Source organism: Capra hircus, chromosome 25 (genome assembly GCF_001704415.2).
Source record: "Capra hircus breed San Clemente chromosome 25, ASM170441v1, whole genome shotgun sequence".
NCBI lineage: Eukaryota > Metazoa > Chordata > Mammalia > Artiodactyla > Bovidae > Capra > Capra hircus.
Window position 1 is genome coordinate 1,183,946 of NC_030832.1, and position 16,053 is coordinate 1,199,998.

Sequence of the window (16,053 nt, forward strand, 5' to 3'; positions counted from 1 at the left end):
CCTCCCTACGCTGGTCCTTGTAGATTCACCAGTGCTGGACGTTTGACGTCAGCAGAAACTGTACGTGGGTCCTTTGTGTCTGACCTCTCTCAGTGAGCATTGTGGTCTCAGGGTTCATCTGTGTCGTAGCCTGGGTCAGGATTTCATTCCTCCCATACATCTTTTTATTTTCTTGGGTTTCATTAAGGCTGGACCCAGTCTGACTCCTGAAGGAGCTGGTAGGAGAGCAGGGCCGTTGTGCCAGGCCCTGTCCTGGTGAGGACTCGTCCCGTAAAGGGGCACTTGGGTCCTCCTACTTTTTCTCGCAGTTTCACGTGGGCCTCCAGTTTTCTGTTTAAAGGGTTGGTGTTAGGAAAGGAGCCAGGGGCTCTGCAGGGACACTGTGGCTCAGGCCTTGAGATCCTGGCAGCGTCTTAGCACCACAGCCTCCAGGACTCCCAGAAGGGCCCGCACATCCCAGCCCCTGCCTCTGTCTGTCATTCTGTGCAGGATGATCGTGGAGCTACATCGGAAGGTCTCCAGCCTCATTGAGTTCCTGAAGCAGAAGTGGGCGCTTCACGAAGTTCGAATCGTATCTTTTTCTTACTGAAGCGGCCCTGGGACCCCACAGCACCTGCTGCCTGAGACTGGGGGCGCCTCCATCTCAGTCCTGGCTTCGCGGCAGAGCCCGGGGGCGTAGCGTTTGGGCCATGGGGAGGCGCGGAACAGAGCTAAAGCACACAGCCCTCCACCCTCTGGGCTCGAGGTCTGAGCCCCCTTTGTGACTTCCTCGCAGTGTGAGAACTCTTGTCATAACAGCCCTCCGTGCCTGAATGGCTGCTGTGTGGCCCATGGGCTGTGGCCAAGGCACCCCTGCCAGCAGGTTGAGGGAAATGACTGAGTTCAGCTCTCCGTCTCCATGTCCTTCGCGGTCCCCAGCCCAGAGGGCAGGTGATGGGTGTGGGGCCCCTACAGAAGGAAGTGCCCCTCCTGTCTCCCCGAGGCCCAGTGGCCTGGGGGCGTGAGCTGGATCCTTAACGGTGGGCTCAGCGGAAGACGCTGGAGGAGCGGCAGTTGCAGGACTCGTTCTCGGAGCCGCCGCAGGAGAAGGTGGCGCTGCACTTGTTCCCGGGAGAGAACTGCACTCTGACGCCGCTGCCAGGCGTGGCCCGTGTGGTGCACTCCAAGGCCTTCTGCACGGTACACTGGCAGGAGGGCGGCCGGTGCAAGCAGAGCGCCAAGGACACCCACACCCTGCCGCCGGCCCAGATCCTGGGCATCCAGAGCGGGCAGGGCACAGCCAGGGGTCAGCTGAAGTGCCCGAGGGCCGTTTCCGAGGCCAAGGCCGGAGGGCGGCCCCCTCCCTCCACCGACGCCTCACAGAGCTCCGGGGAGAGTTCCCCAGAAAGTGCCCCTGGGGAGGGGGCTGCCGCAAGTTTCAGCAGCCCAGACGCCTCCGACGGGCTCCCTCCAGGGCTGCAGGATGCTGGGGGGCAGCTTGAGAAGACCCCAGCGACCACCGCTGCAGAGGGCGGGGACGGCCCCGCCCGAGAGCCCGGGGCACCAGCTTGTTCCTGCGGCCAGCTCCCAGATCTGGAGGACGAGCTGTCCCTGCTGGACCCCTTCCCCCGCTACATGAAGTCCTGCCAGGACCTCATCATTCCCGAGCAGGGCCTCCAGGTGGACCCGCGGCCTACAGCCTGGCCATCCCCAGAGGCCCGAAGCGTGGAGGGGGTCGACCTCGCCCGGACCAGGGCCCTGTCCCCTGTCCGCGGCCCGCCCGGCCCGGAGCCTCAGTCCAGCCCTGGGTTCCAGCCAGACGTCTGCACTAAAGACTTGGTGGACACGCCTGCGGAGGAGCCTCAGGAGAAGGCGAGCCCCTCAGACCCTCTGCCTCAGGGCCAGCCTGCGGCCAAGCCTCCGAAGGATGTCCCGGCCAGCCGCCTGGCCCAGCAGCTGCGCGAGGAGGGCTGGAGCCTGCAGACGGCCGAGGGCCTCACGCTGGCTGAGGTCTACCTCATGATGGGCAAGCCCGGCAAGCTGCAGCTCGAGTACGACTGGCTGGCCGTGCTGGGCCCAGGCGCCCCAGGCCCCCGCTCCGGCCCCCTGCCCGCCGCCTCCCACAAGCAGCGCCTCCTCAGCTGCCTGCTGAAGCTCATCTCCACTGAGGTCAACCCCCGGCTGGTAAGTGGGGTGCTCCAGAGAGGAGGGACTGGCCTTGGGGCAGGTGGTCGGGCCCAGGGGCTCCCAGAGGAGCTGGTCCGAGGGTGGCCTGTGGTTCCCTGGGGTGAGGTGCGTGCCGGGCCCTGGTGCCCTGTGGTGCAGGCCTTTGTCCTGTCCTGCGGGGCTCACGCAGGCTGCGCTGTGCCTGGCTGTGGGGAGGCCGCTATGCCTAAGCATGTGGACCACGGGGAGGAGCCTCGGACGGGCGTGGGGGCAGCGTGGCCCGGAGCTGGGAACAGGGCAGGTTTCAGTGTGCTTGGGAAAGGCCTTCCTGGGGGAACGGTGGGGGCACAGCCGGGGTGCAGCAAGCAGAGCTTGGTAGGGGCTGGGCTGGGTGGAATGTGGCCCGGGGACCTCGTAGGCAGCTGCCCGGGAGGTGGCTGGTTGGAGTGGTCTGGGGTTCCTCGCCAGGCTCCTGCTTGAGGGGCAGTGGCTGCGATGGCCCTGGGAAAGGGTGCCCTGCTGGGTGCGCCTTGGTGAGGGCAGCGAGCAGAGCCCCCACATGGGCTGGAAGAGTCAGCTGTCCTGGCAGGAGAGCAGTGGTGCTGGGGGCCGGGGCGGTGAAGTCACAGGCGTGGTGCGCGGAAGGGGTGCCTGTGTGGTAGGGGCCCAGGCACTTGATGGCAGCCAGGCCGGCGGGAGCTGTGGCCTCAGGCAGGCCCACAAAAGCCCTGAGGTGGGGGCTTTGACTCCGCAGAGGGCTCTTTGGCCGTGCTTGTGTTTAGCTTTAGAAATTACTCTTGTGTTTCCTTTCTCTGATTCACAGAAGAGGCTTTAAGAAGGTGAGTTCCTGTGGCTTGCTGCTCAGTGTCCCCTCCTGTCACTGTGGGGTACAGCCTGTCTGCCACCATGGCGGTGAAGGCAGAGGGCTCCCAGAGGGCAGCAGCTGTTTCCCTGGGGGCCTGGGACGCTGACCATGTGTCATGGCATGTGACCTCTGACCCTCTGCTGTCCCTCCACACTCAAGTGTATTTCTGTGTCACCATCCCCGGCACTTGCTCCAAAAGCATCGTCCATGTGCCGAGTTGGCCAATGTCTCGGCCCGTTTCTGTCCCAGGCTCCAGAGACGAACACTGGCTCCACAGCCTCCGTGAGGCCCGCCCAAGAGGAGCAGTCGACGACGCCGCCAGGAAAAGTAGTGACCGTCAGCTCCCGCAGCCCGCGCTGCCCCCGAAACCAGGCTGCCCTCCGCCACAGCAAGGCCTTCTCGCCCAGCTCCGTACCTTGCTCCTCAGGTGAGGCTCAGATGGTCACATGCGGCGCTGGGCCTGCAGGGGCCTGGGGCTCCACTGTGTTGGCCACAGGCTGGTGGATGGCGTGTGGGTAGAGAAATCACCACCACCTCGCGGGGAGGGGAGAGCAGGGCCCAGTGCAAAAGCCCTGGGATACTGTGTGGGAGCTGGCGGGAGATGTGGGGGACCCTGGCCAGTCTCTTCACCTTGGGGGATCTGTCTTCTGAGGTCACCAGGAGCCTCTGTGTCATGCTGAACTGGTGGCTTAGAGCCTGAGGAGGGTTGGTTCTTTCTGGGTCTTAGAAAGGCTGCTTTTCTTTTCCTCTGAAATAATAGAATAGTGAGGCCTTCAGTTAAGGGATTCCCCACCAGCTGAACACAAATCTTGGAAAGCAAGACTGGCCTACCTGCTGGTCCCCAGTTTGTTTGGGAAGTAATTGTTCAGGGTCTTTTATTCGGTTATGTGGCGCATAAAACCCCAGGAGAGACAAAACCCGTTTCCCTAAGGCGTCAATTTGCTTACTGTTTTTTTTTAGAAAAAAAAAAAAAACATCGTCGTGGCTGGCATTGCTCTCTCTGCACGCATTCTAAAGAGCGACGCTGGTGGAGGGTCAGGCCCCCTTCTCCCGCCGTCCGTGTTTTCTGTTTCCCTCCTGGTGTTGGTCTTTCTCTGGCTGTGGCCCCCTGTGGGGCAGCCGCAGACTCTGAGCCCATTGTCCTCAGAGCAGAGGCACAGTCATCAGTTAAACCAGGGTGGTGCCAGCAGGTAGGCTCTATGGTCTTCTCCACCTTCTCTCTGGGCTTCAGTTTTGTGATTCTGTGAACTCTTAAGTATCCACATTTTTCCTTGATTGAGGATGCTTTTGGCCCAAGGCACCTGTAGTTCTAGAATCCTGACAGGCATTGGGAAGATACGATCTCTGGACTGTGTGTGTCAATTAAGCCTCACAGATTTGCAAATAAAGAACAAAGAAAGGGAACCTGTCTCTTCCATGAAATAAGCTGCAGCAGCGGCTGTGATGAAAACAGTGAGCAGAGTCCCCAAATGTTGTTCAGTTGCTCAGCCATGGCCGACTTTTGCGACCCCATGGACTGTAGCCCGCCAGGCTCCTCTGTCCATGGCATTCTCTAGGCAAGAATACTGGAGTGGTTGACCATCTCCTTCAGGGGATCATCTGACCCAGAAATCGAAACCTCATCTCAAGTCTCCTGCATGGGCAGGTAGATTCTTTACTGCCATGCCATGTGGGAAGCCCGGAGTCCCCAAATAGTAGTTCATAAATATTTTGTTCTTTTATCTTTGGGTCTTTTTTCTGTATAATCAGACTAAGACCAAGAGGATCAGTGGACCATGGTCCACAGCTTGCTGGTTGTAAATAAAGTTGTAAATAAAGTTTTATTTTATTTACACTGCCACCGGCTCACAGGTTGTCTGTGGCTGCTTTTGTGCTGAGTTCAGCAGAGACCGTGTGCTCAAGGCTGACTTCTTGTCTGGCCGTGTCCAGAGAGCATTTGCTGACCTCTGGTCTAGACTGGATGACTCGGAAGGTGTATCTGCCCTTCCACTGAGGTCAGCAGAGGTCAAGGAAAGCTCTGATGTGCTTACTTGGTGAGGACCAGAATTTCAGGGAGAGGAGGAGAAAAGCAGCTTCTTAGAGGACGGACATACAGGAGATTTCTTTCTCGGATAGCAGATAGGGTCGTCAAGAATTCCTTTCTGATTTTCTTCCCGGTGGACGCCCTTCTGCACTGGTGGTGGTGCTCGGGGAGCATTGCCGTCATCCCTTCTTCATCTCTAGGTCTGAGAAACCCTCCGAGGCCCCTCTTGGTGGCCAGTCCTGCCAGCACGGGCAGCAGCGACTCAGATGGTGGCCTTTTTGCTGTCCCAACAACGTTGCCGCCCAACAGCCGGCATGGAAAGCTCTTCTTTCCCAACAAGGAGACAGAGCTGACATTCCGGCAGCACCTGAGCTCCATCAGCGTAAGTGGGCTCCCCCTCCCCCACCCCACCCCCGGCTGCCAGGCCGCCCAGGTGCGGACAGGGCGCACTCAGCCCAGCACTGTCTCCCCACAGATGCAGTCGGACTTCTTCCTGCCAAAGCCCAGGAAGCTGCGGAACCGGCACCTGCGGAAGCCGTTGGTGGTCCAGGTCAGCACCCCGCCCACTTGCGCGCCTCCTTGAGGGCTGGCCCGTCCCGCTGGCCAGGCTGCTCAGAACAGGCTGGTGTCTTCCTGGGTCTCAGGTTTACAAAGTGAAGTGGGGAGGTCCTTACCCTTTCCTCTTCCTTATTAATAATTAGGATAGATAGAGTAGTCACAGCGATCGTAACTGTACCTGAAAATAAAGGCAGTCTCAGCACAGCATGAAACTGCTTAGAAGAAAAGACAGAAAGTTCTAGGGATTTGGGTTCCAAGAATGTCTGAGATTGGACTATATTTGAGGCTCTCAGAACATCTATTTATAAACACGTCAGTGGAAGCAGTTGGCAAGGTTTATGGGTCGGCCAGAGGCCAGACCTCTCCTGGGCTCGTCGTCATGAAGCTGGGAGCACCCATGGAGACCCACAGGGGAGAGCCGGATGTGAGAGCCACAGGAGGAAGGGGGTGTTTTTATGTGGAGGTGACAGATGAGGGAGATGATGGTGAAAGAACTGTAGGCTTGGAAATGGGTGAATGTTTGTGGATTCATGCATAGTTCTCCTTTTACTAGATGCAGAAATCTGTTCCTGTTTTGGAATTCATTTATTTAGGAATGAGGGATTGCATCACAGACCTCAGAAAGGAAGATGTATTCCAAGTGCCCCATGTTTTTTGTGCACCCTGATATAACATTGGGGCATTTAATTCTTAGTGTATTTGGTTAAATACATAGACCCTCCACCCTGGACGAGCGAGCACACTTCCTGGCTTGGAGGACGCACTGCAGCCCAGTGTCACAGCCAGGACACCCTTGCCACCTGCCTGTGGCTATTTTGTATTGTTCGCCAACAGTTTTATTGATACTAAGGAAGCCTGCCCGTTTAAAGCATACAGTTCAGGGTTTTAGTATGTTTGTGGGGTTATGCAGCCCCCTGCTGCATCATCCCAGAACCTTCTCATGCCCCAAACAGAACCCCGACCTGTTACCTGCACCGCTCCCTCCCAACCCTGGAGCCACTTCCTGTCTCTTGGGAGCTGCCAGTTCTGAGCATTTCACGTAACTGGAATCACAATTCATTTGTGGTTCCTTCACTTACCAGTCTTTGTAGGTCTCGCTAGCACACGGCCCTGGCCCTTCAGCTCCCTGCTGTGCATGGCTGCTTTCACAGCGGCGGGGTGGACGCGAGTAGCCGCAACAGACACCGCGGGGCCAGAGCCGCAGGCTGTCCTGCCTGGCCCTTTCAAAGAGGCGCAAGGCTAGCCAGGGGTCCAGGGCCTCTCACCTCATGGACAGTCGGCGCACCGGCTCAAGGCGCCGGGCAGAGCCCAGGGAGGCCCCCATGTACACCCAGAGCTGTCGCGCCTCCAGCCTCCCTGGCTGACACACTCTGTCAGCGTGTCACATCGACAGCTGGCAGCGTCAGCGATGAGGCTGCTTCGCGTAGCCGGTGGTGGTCACTCTGCCTGTTTTCCCTCCACAGAGAACGCTGCTTCCGAGGCCATCCGAAAACCAGTCCCACAACGTCTGCTCCTTCTCCATCCTGTCGAATTCCTCCGTGACTGGTGGGCACCGTGGCTCCTCAGGAAACTTTCCTTTCCTCGCAGCCCCGACTTGGGGAATCACAGGCGTCTGTCCCCATGGCTCTCTGCGTTACCTTCCAGGCTTTCCTGGGTCCATTCTATCAACGCACGCAGGGGGTGCAGCTGCAGTGGGCAGTGGGCCCAGGCAGTGGTGTGGGCAGGCAGGTGTTTACTGCTGACCAGTGGTTTGCAGGCAGTTTCCTCCCCAGGTGGGCTCACATGGCCCTGGACAGGGTGCTGTGCTCAGTTCACTTTAGAGAAGGGTCTCTTGTCCACCCTGTCCATGATGTCTTCAGGCGTTTAGTCAGATACGTGAGTCCGTAGGGGCATGACTTACGCTCCGTACTCCCTCAAGCTCAGAGGGGCCTCTGCTCTTTGAAGTGAATCTTATGCAGAGAGATTCCTTCAGTGAAGCACGTATTCCATGCTTTATCCTTTCGGTCTTCATTTCCCAAGACCCAGACAGCAGTCAATGGCTTTTTCTCACACCTGCTTTTCAATGGCAGAATGCCTGCCAGGAAGGATCCAGGTGGAAGAGACAGAATTTTGGCCCTAGGTCTGAGGCTCTGACCATCTCGGAGGAGCCTGTGACTCAGCTCAGGAACAGCCGCCCTTAAAGGGCTATTCCTGGGGGCGACAGCCAGGACCACAGCCACTCAACAGCCCCCCGGAGGTGCAGCGATGCTGCTGTCGTAGGCAACAGTGCTTTCTGCCCACTGGGGTCCTCTGTGACCGCTGACTTCCTCAGGATAGCAAGTGTTAGGACAGTCAGTGGTTTCCAGCTCGGCTCAGCACTGTGGTCGGGGCCGTGGCCGTGCAGGAGCCTGGTTGGGAAGGGGAGTGTGTGCAGCCCTGCTGCGTGCCCAGCAGCTGTTGGCGTGTGCGGCTGATGTGTCTGCCTCCGCTCACGTCCTCACAGGGAGAGGCTCCTTCCGGCCCGTCCAGTCCTCCCTGGCCAAAGCAGCTGTGTCCCGGCCGATCGTGCCCAAGGTCCTCCCCCCACAGGCCACGGGCCCCCTGGCCAGTAAGTCTGCGATTCTGCCTGACGTGTATACGAGGCCTGCGTGTGGGGGTCCCCTCCGTGCGGGCATCGGGTGTCACGAGAGCAGAGCCTTGCATGTTGCTCCTTCTCCAGGTGCTATCGACCTAGCAGCTAAAAGTGCTGGCATCATCCCTGGGAGCCCCCTGCCAGTCCTGGACACAGATGGCTTGTCCGGCATCACCCCGCTATCTTCAGATGAGGTGACAGTGGCTGTCACGGGGCCAGACTCCACCGGCCCCCACCAGAATGGAGACCCCCTCCCTGCTGTAGGGGTGAGTGTGTGTAGAGGGCTTCACCCAGCAGCCACCAGCTCCAGGGGTGGCACGTACAGCCACAGGCTGGTGTTGTAGGACTCCAGCTCTGCTCTGGAGGGAGGAGGTCACTGAACAGGGAGGCCAGGGCCTGAGTGAGGCCACATGGCGCAGTGGGCGAGCCGTGGGTGGAGGCAGAGCGGCTGACGAGCCCAGGACTCTCGGCCACTCGGGTGCTGCCTTGGCCCCTTGCTCTGCGGGCGGCCCCTTAGGACTGAAGCCCGCCCTGCCTGGGTACCACGAGCTCGACCTCTTGCTGTGGCGAGTTGGCTGTGCACTCTCATACGGTCTTCAGTGTGGGGCGGTGTGGGGGGCGCGCTCTGAGAGCAGCAGGCTTTCTTGCCCTCGGGAGTGGTTCCCATCCCTCATCTGTGCAGCTCGCCCTCACTCACCGGCGTCTTCCTTGTGTTGCTGTAGGCCACAAGCGACCCATTCATCAGCGTCCCCTCGAGGCAGGAGCCAGTGGCTGACAGTTTCCAGGTAGAGTGTACTGCTGACTGCTGAGCAAAGTAGCTGCCCCACATCCCGGGGAGCGCCACGTCCCACCTCACGGTCCTGCTCGTGGGCCTGGACTTGCCCCCCGTGATGCCTGGTGCCCGTGCCTCGCTGCACCTGCCTCGATCATGCACACATGGCTCCTGGCTCAGGCTGCCAACTTCCCTCTGCAAGCTGGCTGATTGAGACAGTCCTTCAGGGACTTAAGTTTTCTGGGCTAGGGAGAAGAGTTCTCAGCTGGGGGTGGAAGCAGATCCAGGCCACGTTGGCCTGGCCCCTCAACTCTGTGCTCCTCCAGGGTTTCTGGGGGTGGTGATTGCCTAGGGGTGTTTCCTGGTGGGAGAGTGTGTAGCGGCTGGGGTCTCTGCCTCTCTTGCTGTCCTCATCCTCAGTCACTGCTTTGCGGGGCCTGTTGTCTTTCATTCCTAGATAAGGCTCCCTGTTCCGTCGTGTCTCAATAGTGCCTGTCTCCACAGAACCCACCCGTTCTCTCCTTGTCTGAGCTGTCCAAGGCCCCTGTCCACAATGGGCTCTCCACACCGCTGCCCCCATCGGAGGCCTCCAGCACCCGGCTCTCCCCGCCTAACGTCTCTGCCCTGCTGGACATCTCACTGCCCGGCCCACCTGAGGACGTGCTCTCACAGGGAGAGCCTGCCACACACATCAGTGACTCCATCATCGAGATTGCCATCAGCTCTGGCCAGTATGGTGAGCCACAGGCGCTGCTGCCAGCCTCCCAGACTCGGTTCCCTTGGAGAACTGACTGCCGCCTCTGGGCACCTTGTTGTCCAGCCCAGCTCTTCTGGTTGTTGAGCCTCTGCATCTTTGAGGCACCGCCAGCCTTGATGGGGGCGGCACTGTCAGACAAGACCCTTGTGGGCGGGACCTGAGCCATGGTGGTCTGGAGTAACTGCCCGGGCTTTGGGATACAGAGGGGCTGATGTGGCGTCTCTGGCCTGGGGATCAGGCAGGCCATCTCCTCACCGGCTCTGAACTGGGGTGATGTCTGTTGGCTGGCAGATTCTAGGAGGGGTTGGGCTGGTACCTATGGGCTTTGGCTCCCCAGATCCTGGAGACGGTGCCATAGAAGGCCGTGTGGTTGGCACCTGGTGGTGGAGGCCAGCCATGGATTCAGAGCTGAGTCAGCAGCTGGCAGCATGTCATCATGGGCCAGTGACCAGCCCCTTTGAGCGTGTTCCCCTCCCTGGGGTGTTGGGGACACCAGGCAGCTTGCAGGGCTGCTGTCGGCAGGTGTCACTTCAGCACGGGCCGCCTCTGTTGTGGCCAGTGTCCGTGTCTGATGATGGGTGCATGTCCCTGCTGTTAGGGGGCCCTAGTGGGGTCCTGGGCCTCCCAGCTCAGCTGCACATGCTGTGCTCCCTCAACCATTCACCCTACATGGTGTCTGACGCCAAATTTTGGTCAACAGGTGAAGGAGTCCCTCTCTCTCCAGCAAAACTGAATGGCAGCGACAGTTCCAAGAGCCTGCCCTCCCCGTCCAGCAGCCCCCAGCCAGACTGGATCGCCTCTCCCACCCACGACCCCCAGTGGTGCCCTAGCGACCCCACGGACTCGTCACTCAGCAGCTTGTTTGGTGAGTCTGGGGGCACCGGGATGCCCAGAGCTGGCATCTGGACACCCCTGGCACTGGGTGCTCGTGTGTCGGGAAGGAGGTGTTAGGAGAAGACCCACCAGCTTCCATCTCCTACCCAGAGGCACTCCCGTGGCAGGTCTGGGACCCGCACACTTTGCATTTGTAGAGCGTGGCCAGGGTGTGCACCCGGCTCGGAGCAGGGCAGGCTGGACCATGGCAAGCCAGGCCAGTACCAGGGAGGGCACACCTGGCAGTCCAGAACAGATGGGGGCTCTGGTTTGGGTGGCACTGGCGGCCAGTCCTCCACAAGTTCTCTGCTCAGAAAGTCCCAGGGAGCAGTGCAGAGCCCACGTCAGAGGGAGGTCGCGAGCCTGGAGCACGAGCGCACGAGTGCACGTGGAGGCAGGGGTGCATGGCGACCCCCTGGGCTGCGGCGGGCCCTGCAGCGCTCCCCAGTGGGGCAGGGCAGGTGCGGCCTGACGCCTCCAGCCAGGGCGCCGGGATGCCCCCGGGGGGCCCAGGCCCAGTTGCTCAGGCCTCTCCCTCCTCCGTGCAGCGAGCTTCATCTCCCCGGAGAAGAGCCGGAAGATGCTGCCTACCCCTGTCGGGACCAGCAGCGGCACCTCCCTGCTGGGCCCCAGCCTGCTGGACGGGAACTCGCGAGACTCCTTTGTGTCCCGGTCCCTGGCCGATGTCGCTGAGGTGAGCTCCTGTCCTCACCCCGAGTCTGAGCACTGGCCCCCACCCCAGATTTGCCAGGCCCCTGCGCAGAGTGGGGCCTCTCAGGGGCCGGGCACTGCTGCAGGCCCTGAGCAGACTGGTCAGAGTCCCCATCCTCGCGGGGCCGACTGTCCGGTCCAGCCGGGACCAGCTCTGCCCACAGGACCCCGTCCTGATCCTGGAGGCCCCGCTGTACACTTGGGTCTTCCCCTCAACTCTCTGCCTCACTCGCTGTCTCCTCCACCATCTTTGCTGATTCTTGAACAGCTGGCTGCTCCCACAGGGCCTCTGCACTTGCTGCCTCTTCTTGCAGGCAGGTTTCCCTCAGGTCCTTACACGACTCGCTCCCGCACTTCTGTGCACACCCTGCCTCAGAATACATGTGTCACACACACCCGTGCAAACTCCCTCGTCCACTTGCACCTCCTCCAGGCGGCCTTGCAGTAGAACCAAGCTGCTGCTCCCTCTCTGCCCCTCTGGCCACTGACCATCCTCCCAGAAGTCTCGTGTGGGTGGGGTTCTGCCACTCTGACCCGACTGCCGGGCAGTGGCACTTGTTCACAGAGTGAGGTTCACAGTGATGACCCTGAGGTTGTGCCTGGAGCTCAGGGCCGCATGATGTGGCTCCTGGGGGGACTCTAACCCTCACCGTGAGGGATGCGCACTGCAGTCGGCCGTGGTGTCCAGCCACCTGCTGACAGGCTTCCCTGTCCCCACCCGCAGGTTGTGGACTCGCAGCTGGTGTGCATGATGAATGAGAACAGCGTCGACTACATCTCTCGCTTCAACGACCTGGCCCAGGAACTGTCCATCGCTGAGCCCGGCCGCCGGGAGGCTCTGTTTGACGGCGGGGGAGGCGGCCCCCCAGTCACCGACCTGTCCCAGTGACGGTGCCTCGTGGTGGGGGCAGCTGGGGGATGCAAGAGCGGTGGACGGGGTTGGTGGTCCTCAAGTGTCCGGGGGAACTATCTTCAGATGGGAGGAAACGCAGGTCAAGTTGGGACTCCCTGGAGACAGTCTGAGCAGAGGCATTTCTGCACCCAGGACGTGTGACGCGCACACAGCCCCGTCCTGCCGGCCAAGGAGAGGGGCCAGGACATGGAGAGTCTGGCAGGGCCAGCATCAGCTGTGGCTGTGGCGTTGAGCCCCCCGTGGCAGGGGCATGGGTCAGGGCCTGTACGGTGCCCATACTTCCACCTTGGCGGTTGTGTTGGATGTTTAGGGGTTTTCTCTTCAAAAGGAAGGAGCTTTGGGCCTGGCTTTCGTTGTTCTGGCTTGGGGAGCTGTGATTTCCTGCTCTCTGCAGGGAGGCTCCAGGCCGTTGCTGCCTTCTCTGCCAAACCCTTGCCATGCTCTGGTGGTCCTCTCTGCAGCCGGAGGACAGCTGGGTGTGGCCTGGCTCTGCCTGGTGGTGTCTGCACCGTGACACAGCGGACACTGTAGGGGACACTCCAGTCACAGGGCAGCAGAGGGTCCTGGGCAGTGTGGCAAGTGCCGTCTATCCAGAAAACCCTGGTCCCACCTAGCGCTTCCCTCATCTGGGCTTTTGTCCTGACTGACTCAACAGGATGGGGAAGAGAATCATGTCTTCTGTGGGCTGTGTGGACTTCCTGCTAAGCTGGTCAGAAAATGTTTTTCTTGTATTTTAAGAATTAGACGTTGGAGACATTGGAAGAACAGGGCCCTGTTAAGTTGGTTTCTTTCCCGCACCCATCTGCAGGTTTCTTCTCGGTGACCGAGACATTGTTTCTCTCACTGGGGGGATCCCTGAGCACTCGTCTGACTACAGATTAGACCTTCCTGATGACCTTCACTCTCTGACGCCTTCCTCCCTGGCGTCTTGGACGGATGCCCTTTGCAGGGGAAGTTCTCTCTTCCTCTTGTTGACGTCAGTGCAGAGTATGCCCAAGTGCACATATACAGTCCTTTGCTTGCACTTTGCCTCATGGTCTCCTGTAGGGATCAGACATTGGGCACAGTCAGAGTGCGGTGAATCCACCTGCCTCTGGTGTGCTCCTTGCGCCGCCTTGGGTGACCAGCAGGGAGTCCAGTGTCCAGGTTTTCCCCAGTGGAGCTAACGGGGCTCCTCTGCCTTCTCGGCCTCAGTGGGCCCAAGGTGCAGACCGCCCTCCAGGCACACCCCTTGTGGGCAGGCGCCAGTGCTGTGGTGCTGGGCTCCCAACCCATCCGCTGCCCACCCTCCACCTGGGAGCCGCAGTTAGTGTGGCTTCTTGAATCTGGCCCAGCCCACCCTTGTTTGTGTTTGTCCCCTCGCCTCCCCCCAGCTCGCTGTGGACCGGCAGCCTTCCCAGCCAGCCTGGCCTCTCTGGCTCCTCCCCTGCCCTTGAGATGAGTTGAGCCAGTATGCAAGGCAGAGCGGAGGGTCCTCGGCATGTGCCTGAGGAGGGGCCGCTTGATCCCACTGCCTCCCCAGCTCCCTCCTGCCTCTCGAGCTTTCCCAGGGCTCCGGCCTGTCAGGGGTCTCCCTCTTTTAGCTCTGGATCTGGGCACAGACATCAGAGGAAAAGCCTATGTGGGCAGCTACTCTGGACTCTTGAGTCCCAAGCCCCTGGAGGTCTGAAAGAAAGAGGCGTGGCATCACTTTGTGAGGGGAGACAGACAGCAGTATTTGAGTCCACAGTCTCTCTAAATTAGCTTGTGTTTTGTGATCAGTGTATCAGCTTCCCGAAGTTAGCACCTTATCGAGCCAAACAAGATCAGGTCTGTCTCTGGGCACCCGACTGCTAGATCTACAGCGGGCGGGGCCGAGGTTAGGCCACTACCAGCTTTATCCTTTCCCCACTGTCTGGGACCAGCGATGCCAAGTCACGTTACTGCACCCATGGTGGGGCTAGTGCCCAGTGGCAGCATGCACCGCGCTGGGGACCATAGAGACCCCAGGCTGTTCATCCATCAGGGGGTGCCCCGAGGCGGTCTGGTGGGGAGGTCGGTACCTGTCACCTGGTGATGTCTAGCATGAGGAAAGCCCTGGAGATTTGGATCAGCCTTTGTCAACCCTTTACTCAGCAGCACCTCCCGCCTGCGTCTCTCGCATCGACTCCTTGTGGGGGTAGCTGACTGGCCAGTGTCTGCAGTGGGGAGGTGAGTTGCTGAGGCGAGGATTGACTCTTCTCAACCTGTGAAGCTGACATGAATACAGAGAACGCTGCTTCTCTAGGAACCAGACAGCTGTGTTTGCTTGCCATAATAAGGGAAAATGGTGTCATATGTAGCATTAACATGTTGGATGCATTTTCTCCTAGCCTAAATAATTCTATATGTACGCAAATAAGCAACTGTTACATTCAAGGCTGGGATTTTTCAAAAGACCCAAGTGGAGGAGCCTCCCACTTGCAGCATCTCCCTCTGCCTTTGCAGTGGAAGGTGTGATAGTCTCTGTCTGCACTCGCGGCTTCCTTTGTGTGTTGAAGTGTGTTGTGATTAAGACCAGGTCAGTCTCAGAAAAGCCTTTCTCTCATCACTGACGTCATCAGGGAATCTTTGCTGGCTCATCTCCCCTAAAGAGTGAGACTGAACAGCCCCCATCTCTGGGCAGTTGTTTTTGTCTTGATTCTTAATTGTGAATACTCAGTGATGAGCAGCCCATTCTTCAGAAGGTAAAGAGGCCAGCTGAGGGTCCCCTGTGTCTCCTGGGTGTAGAGTACTTGCTCAGGGCGGAGGGATATTTGGAACTCTCATGGGCTGATCCACTCGCTTTCCTGCATCAGTCCTGTTCTCCATTCTGTACCGCAGCCTCATTGCTGGTGGTATCTCTTCAGTTTAATAGCATCTTTAACTCAATCACACCGCTGAATCTAAACATGTGCAAAGAAAGGAGATGGAATAAAAAACACTTGAAACAAATGGGAGAAGGAAACTGGCAGTTGCTTTTTCTTTTTCACGTTGGAATCTATCCCAGGTGCATTTAGGAGGAAATATGGCACTTTTGTCTTAAAAAAAGAAAAACCCAGAGCAAATCTTTCCCGGCTGTCAGACCAACTCCTAACCCTGCAGTACCTTGTATGTCACGTGAGGGGAGCAAGTCCTGGAGGCACTACAGCAGCCCGCTCTGCTGCTCTGTAGCAGGGTAGCCTGCTCCCAGGCTTCTGGGAAGCAGAGGTTATTGCTGTTTCTTCTAATAATCGTTAAGCCATATCATCTAAAGTTTTCGGCTTGTTTGAGATGTGAATTTGTTTTATAGATTATAAATATACAGTATGTATAAAGCAGAATGCCTGTCCTTCCTGATTATTTTTTGTACCATATTGTAAATTATATTATTTATTCTTTACCAATTTGGGGAATAAAAGGTGTTTGGTTATTTAATATAATAAACAAAAGCTGTTAAACTTCTTATGTTTAAATTTCCAGTTGAACTTGTAAATCTGTTTTTATTATTGTGCATAAATACAATACTAATACTTGGTCTAATAAGTACTGTTTGTGCTTTGTTCTTTTTAACTGTGCACTCTGCAAACAGCCCAAGTGGCCATTATCCGGTGTGATCTCAGAGGAATCGATGGACTGTCTACAGTGTAATTTAGAAACAACACCGCTGAATGTATTTTATTTAATTTTTTTCCAACTAGGAATCAGCTGCGCGCTTTAATTCCTTGCTTCCCGTTTCTTAGTGTTCTTGCCCCCACGACGTGCAGGACAGAGGAACTGCTGTTCCATTTCCTTTAGCCACGTATTCACGTGCCATTGACAGACTCTCGAAAACCAGGCTTCTCGGGA

General features: G+C 58.3%; 1 protein-coding gene across 2 annotated transcripts in view; it reads left to right on the forward strand.

Moving 5' to 3' along the window:
- The window catches only part of CRAMP1 (cramped chromatin regulator homolog 1), a 44,506-nt gene extending 28,756 nt beyond the window's left edge, over nucleotides 1-15,750 (forward strand). For both annotated transcript variants that reach the window (XM_018040034.1, XM_018040033.1), the window contains exons 9-21: nucleotides 490-571; nucleotides 1,030-2,163; nucleotides 3,260-3,437; nucleotides 5,234-5,415; nucleotides 5,509-5,583; nucleotides 7,055-7,136; nucleotides 8,074-8,178; nucleotides 8,290-8,468; nucleotides 8,925-8,987; nucleotides 9,479-9,710; nucleotides 10,432-10,596; nucleotides 11,153-11,298; nucleotides 12,040-15,750. In XM_018040034.1, coding sequence (XP_017895523.1) covers nucleotides 490-571; nucleotides 1,030-2,163; nucleotides 3,260-3,437; nucleotides 5,234-5,415; nucleotides 5,509-5,583; nucleotides 7,055-7,136; nucleotides 8,074-8,178; nucleotides 8,290-8,468; nucleotides 8,925-8,987; nucleotides 9,479-9,710; nucleotides 10,432-10,596; nucleotides 11,153-11,298; nucleotides 12,040-12,204 — 2,788 coding nt within the window. In that variant the 3' untranslated portion in view covers nucleotides 12,205-15,750. The remainder of the gene's footprint in view (nucleotides 1-489; nucleotides 572-1,029; nucleotides 2,164-3,259; nucleotides 3,438-5,233; nucleotides 5,416-5,508; nucleotides 5,584-7,054; nucleotides 7,137-8,073; nucleotides 8,179-8,289; nucleotides 8,469-8,924; nucleotides 8,988-9,478; nucleotides 9,711-10,431; nucleotides 10,597-11,152; nucleotides 11,299-12,039) is intronic.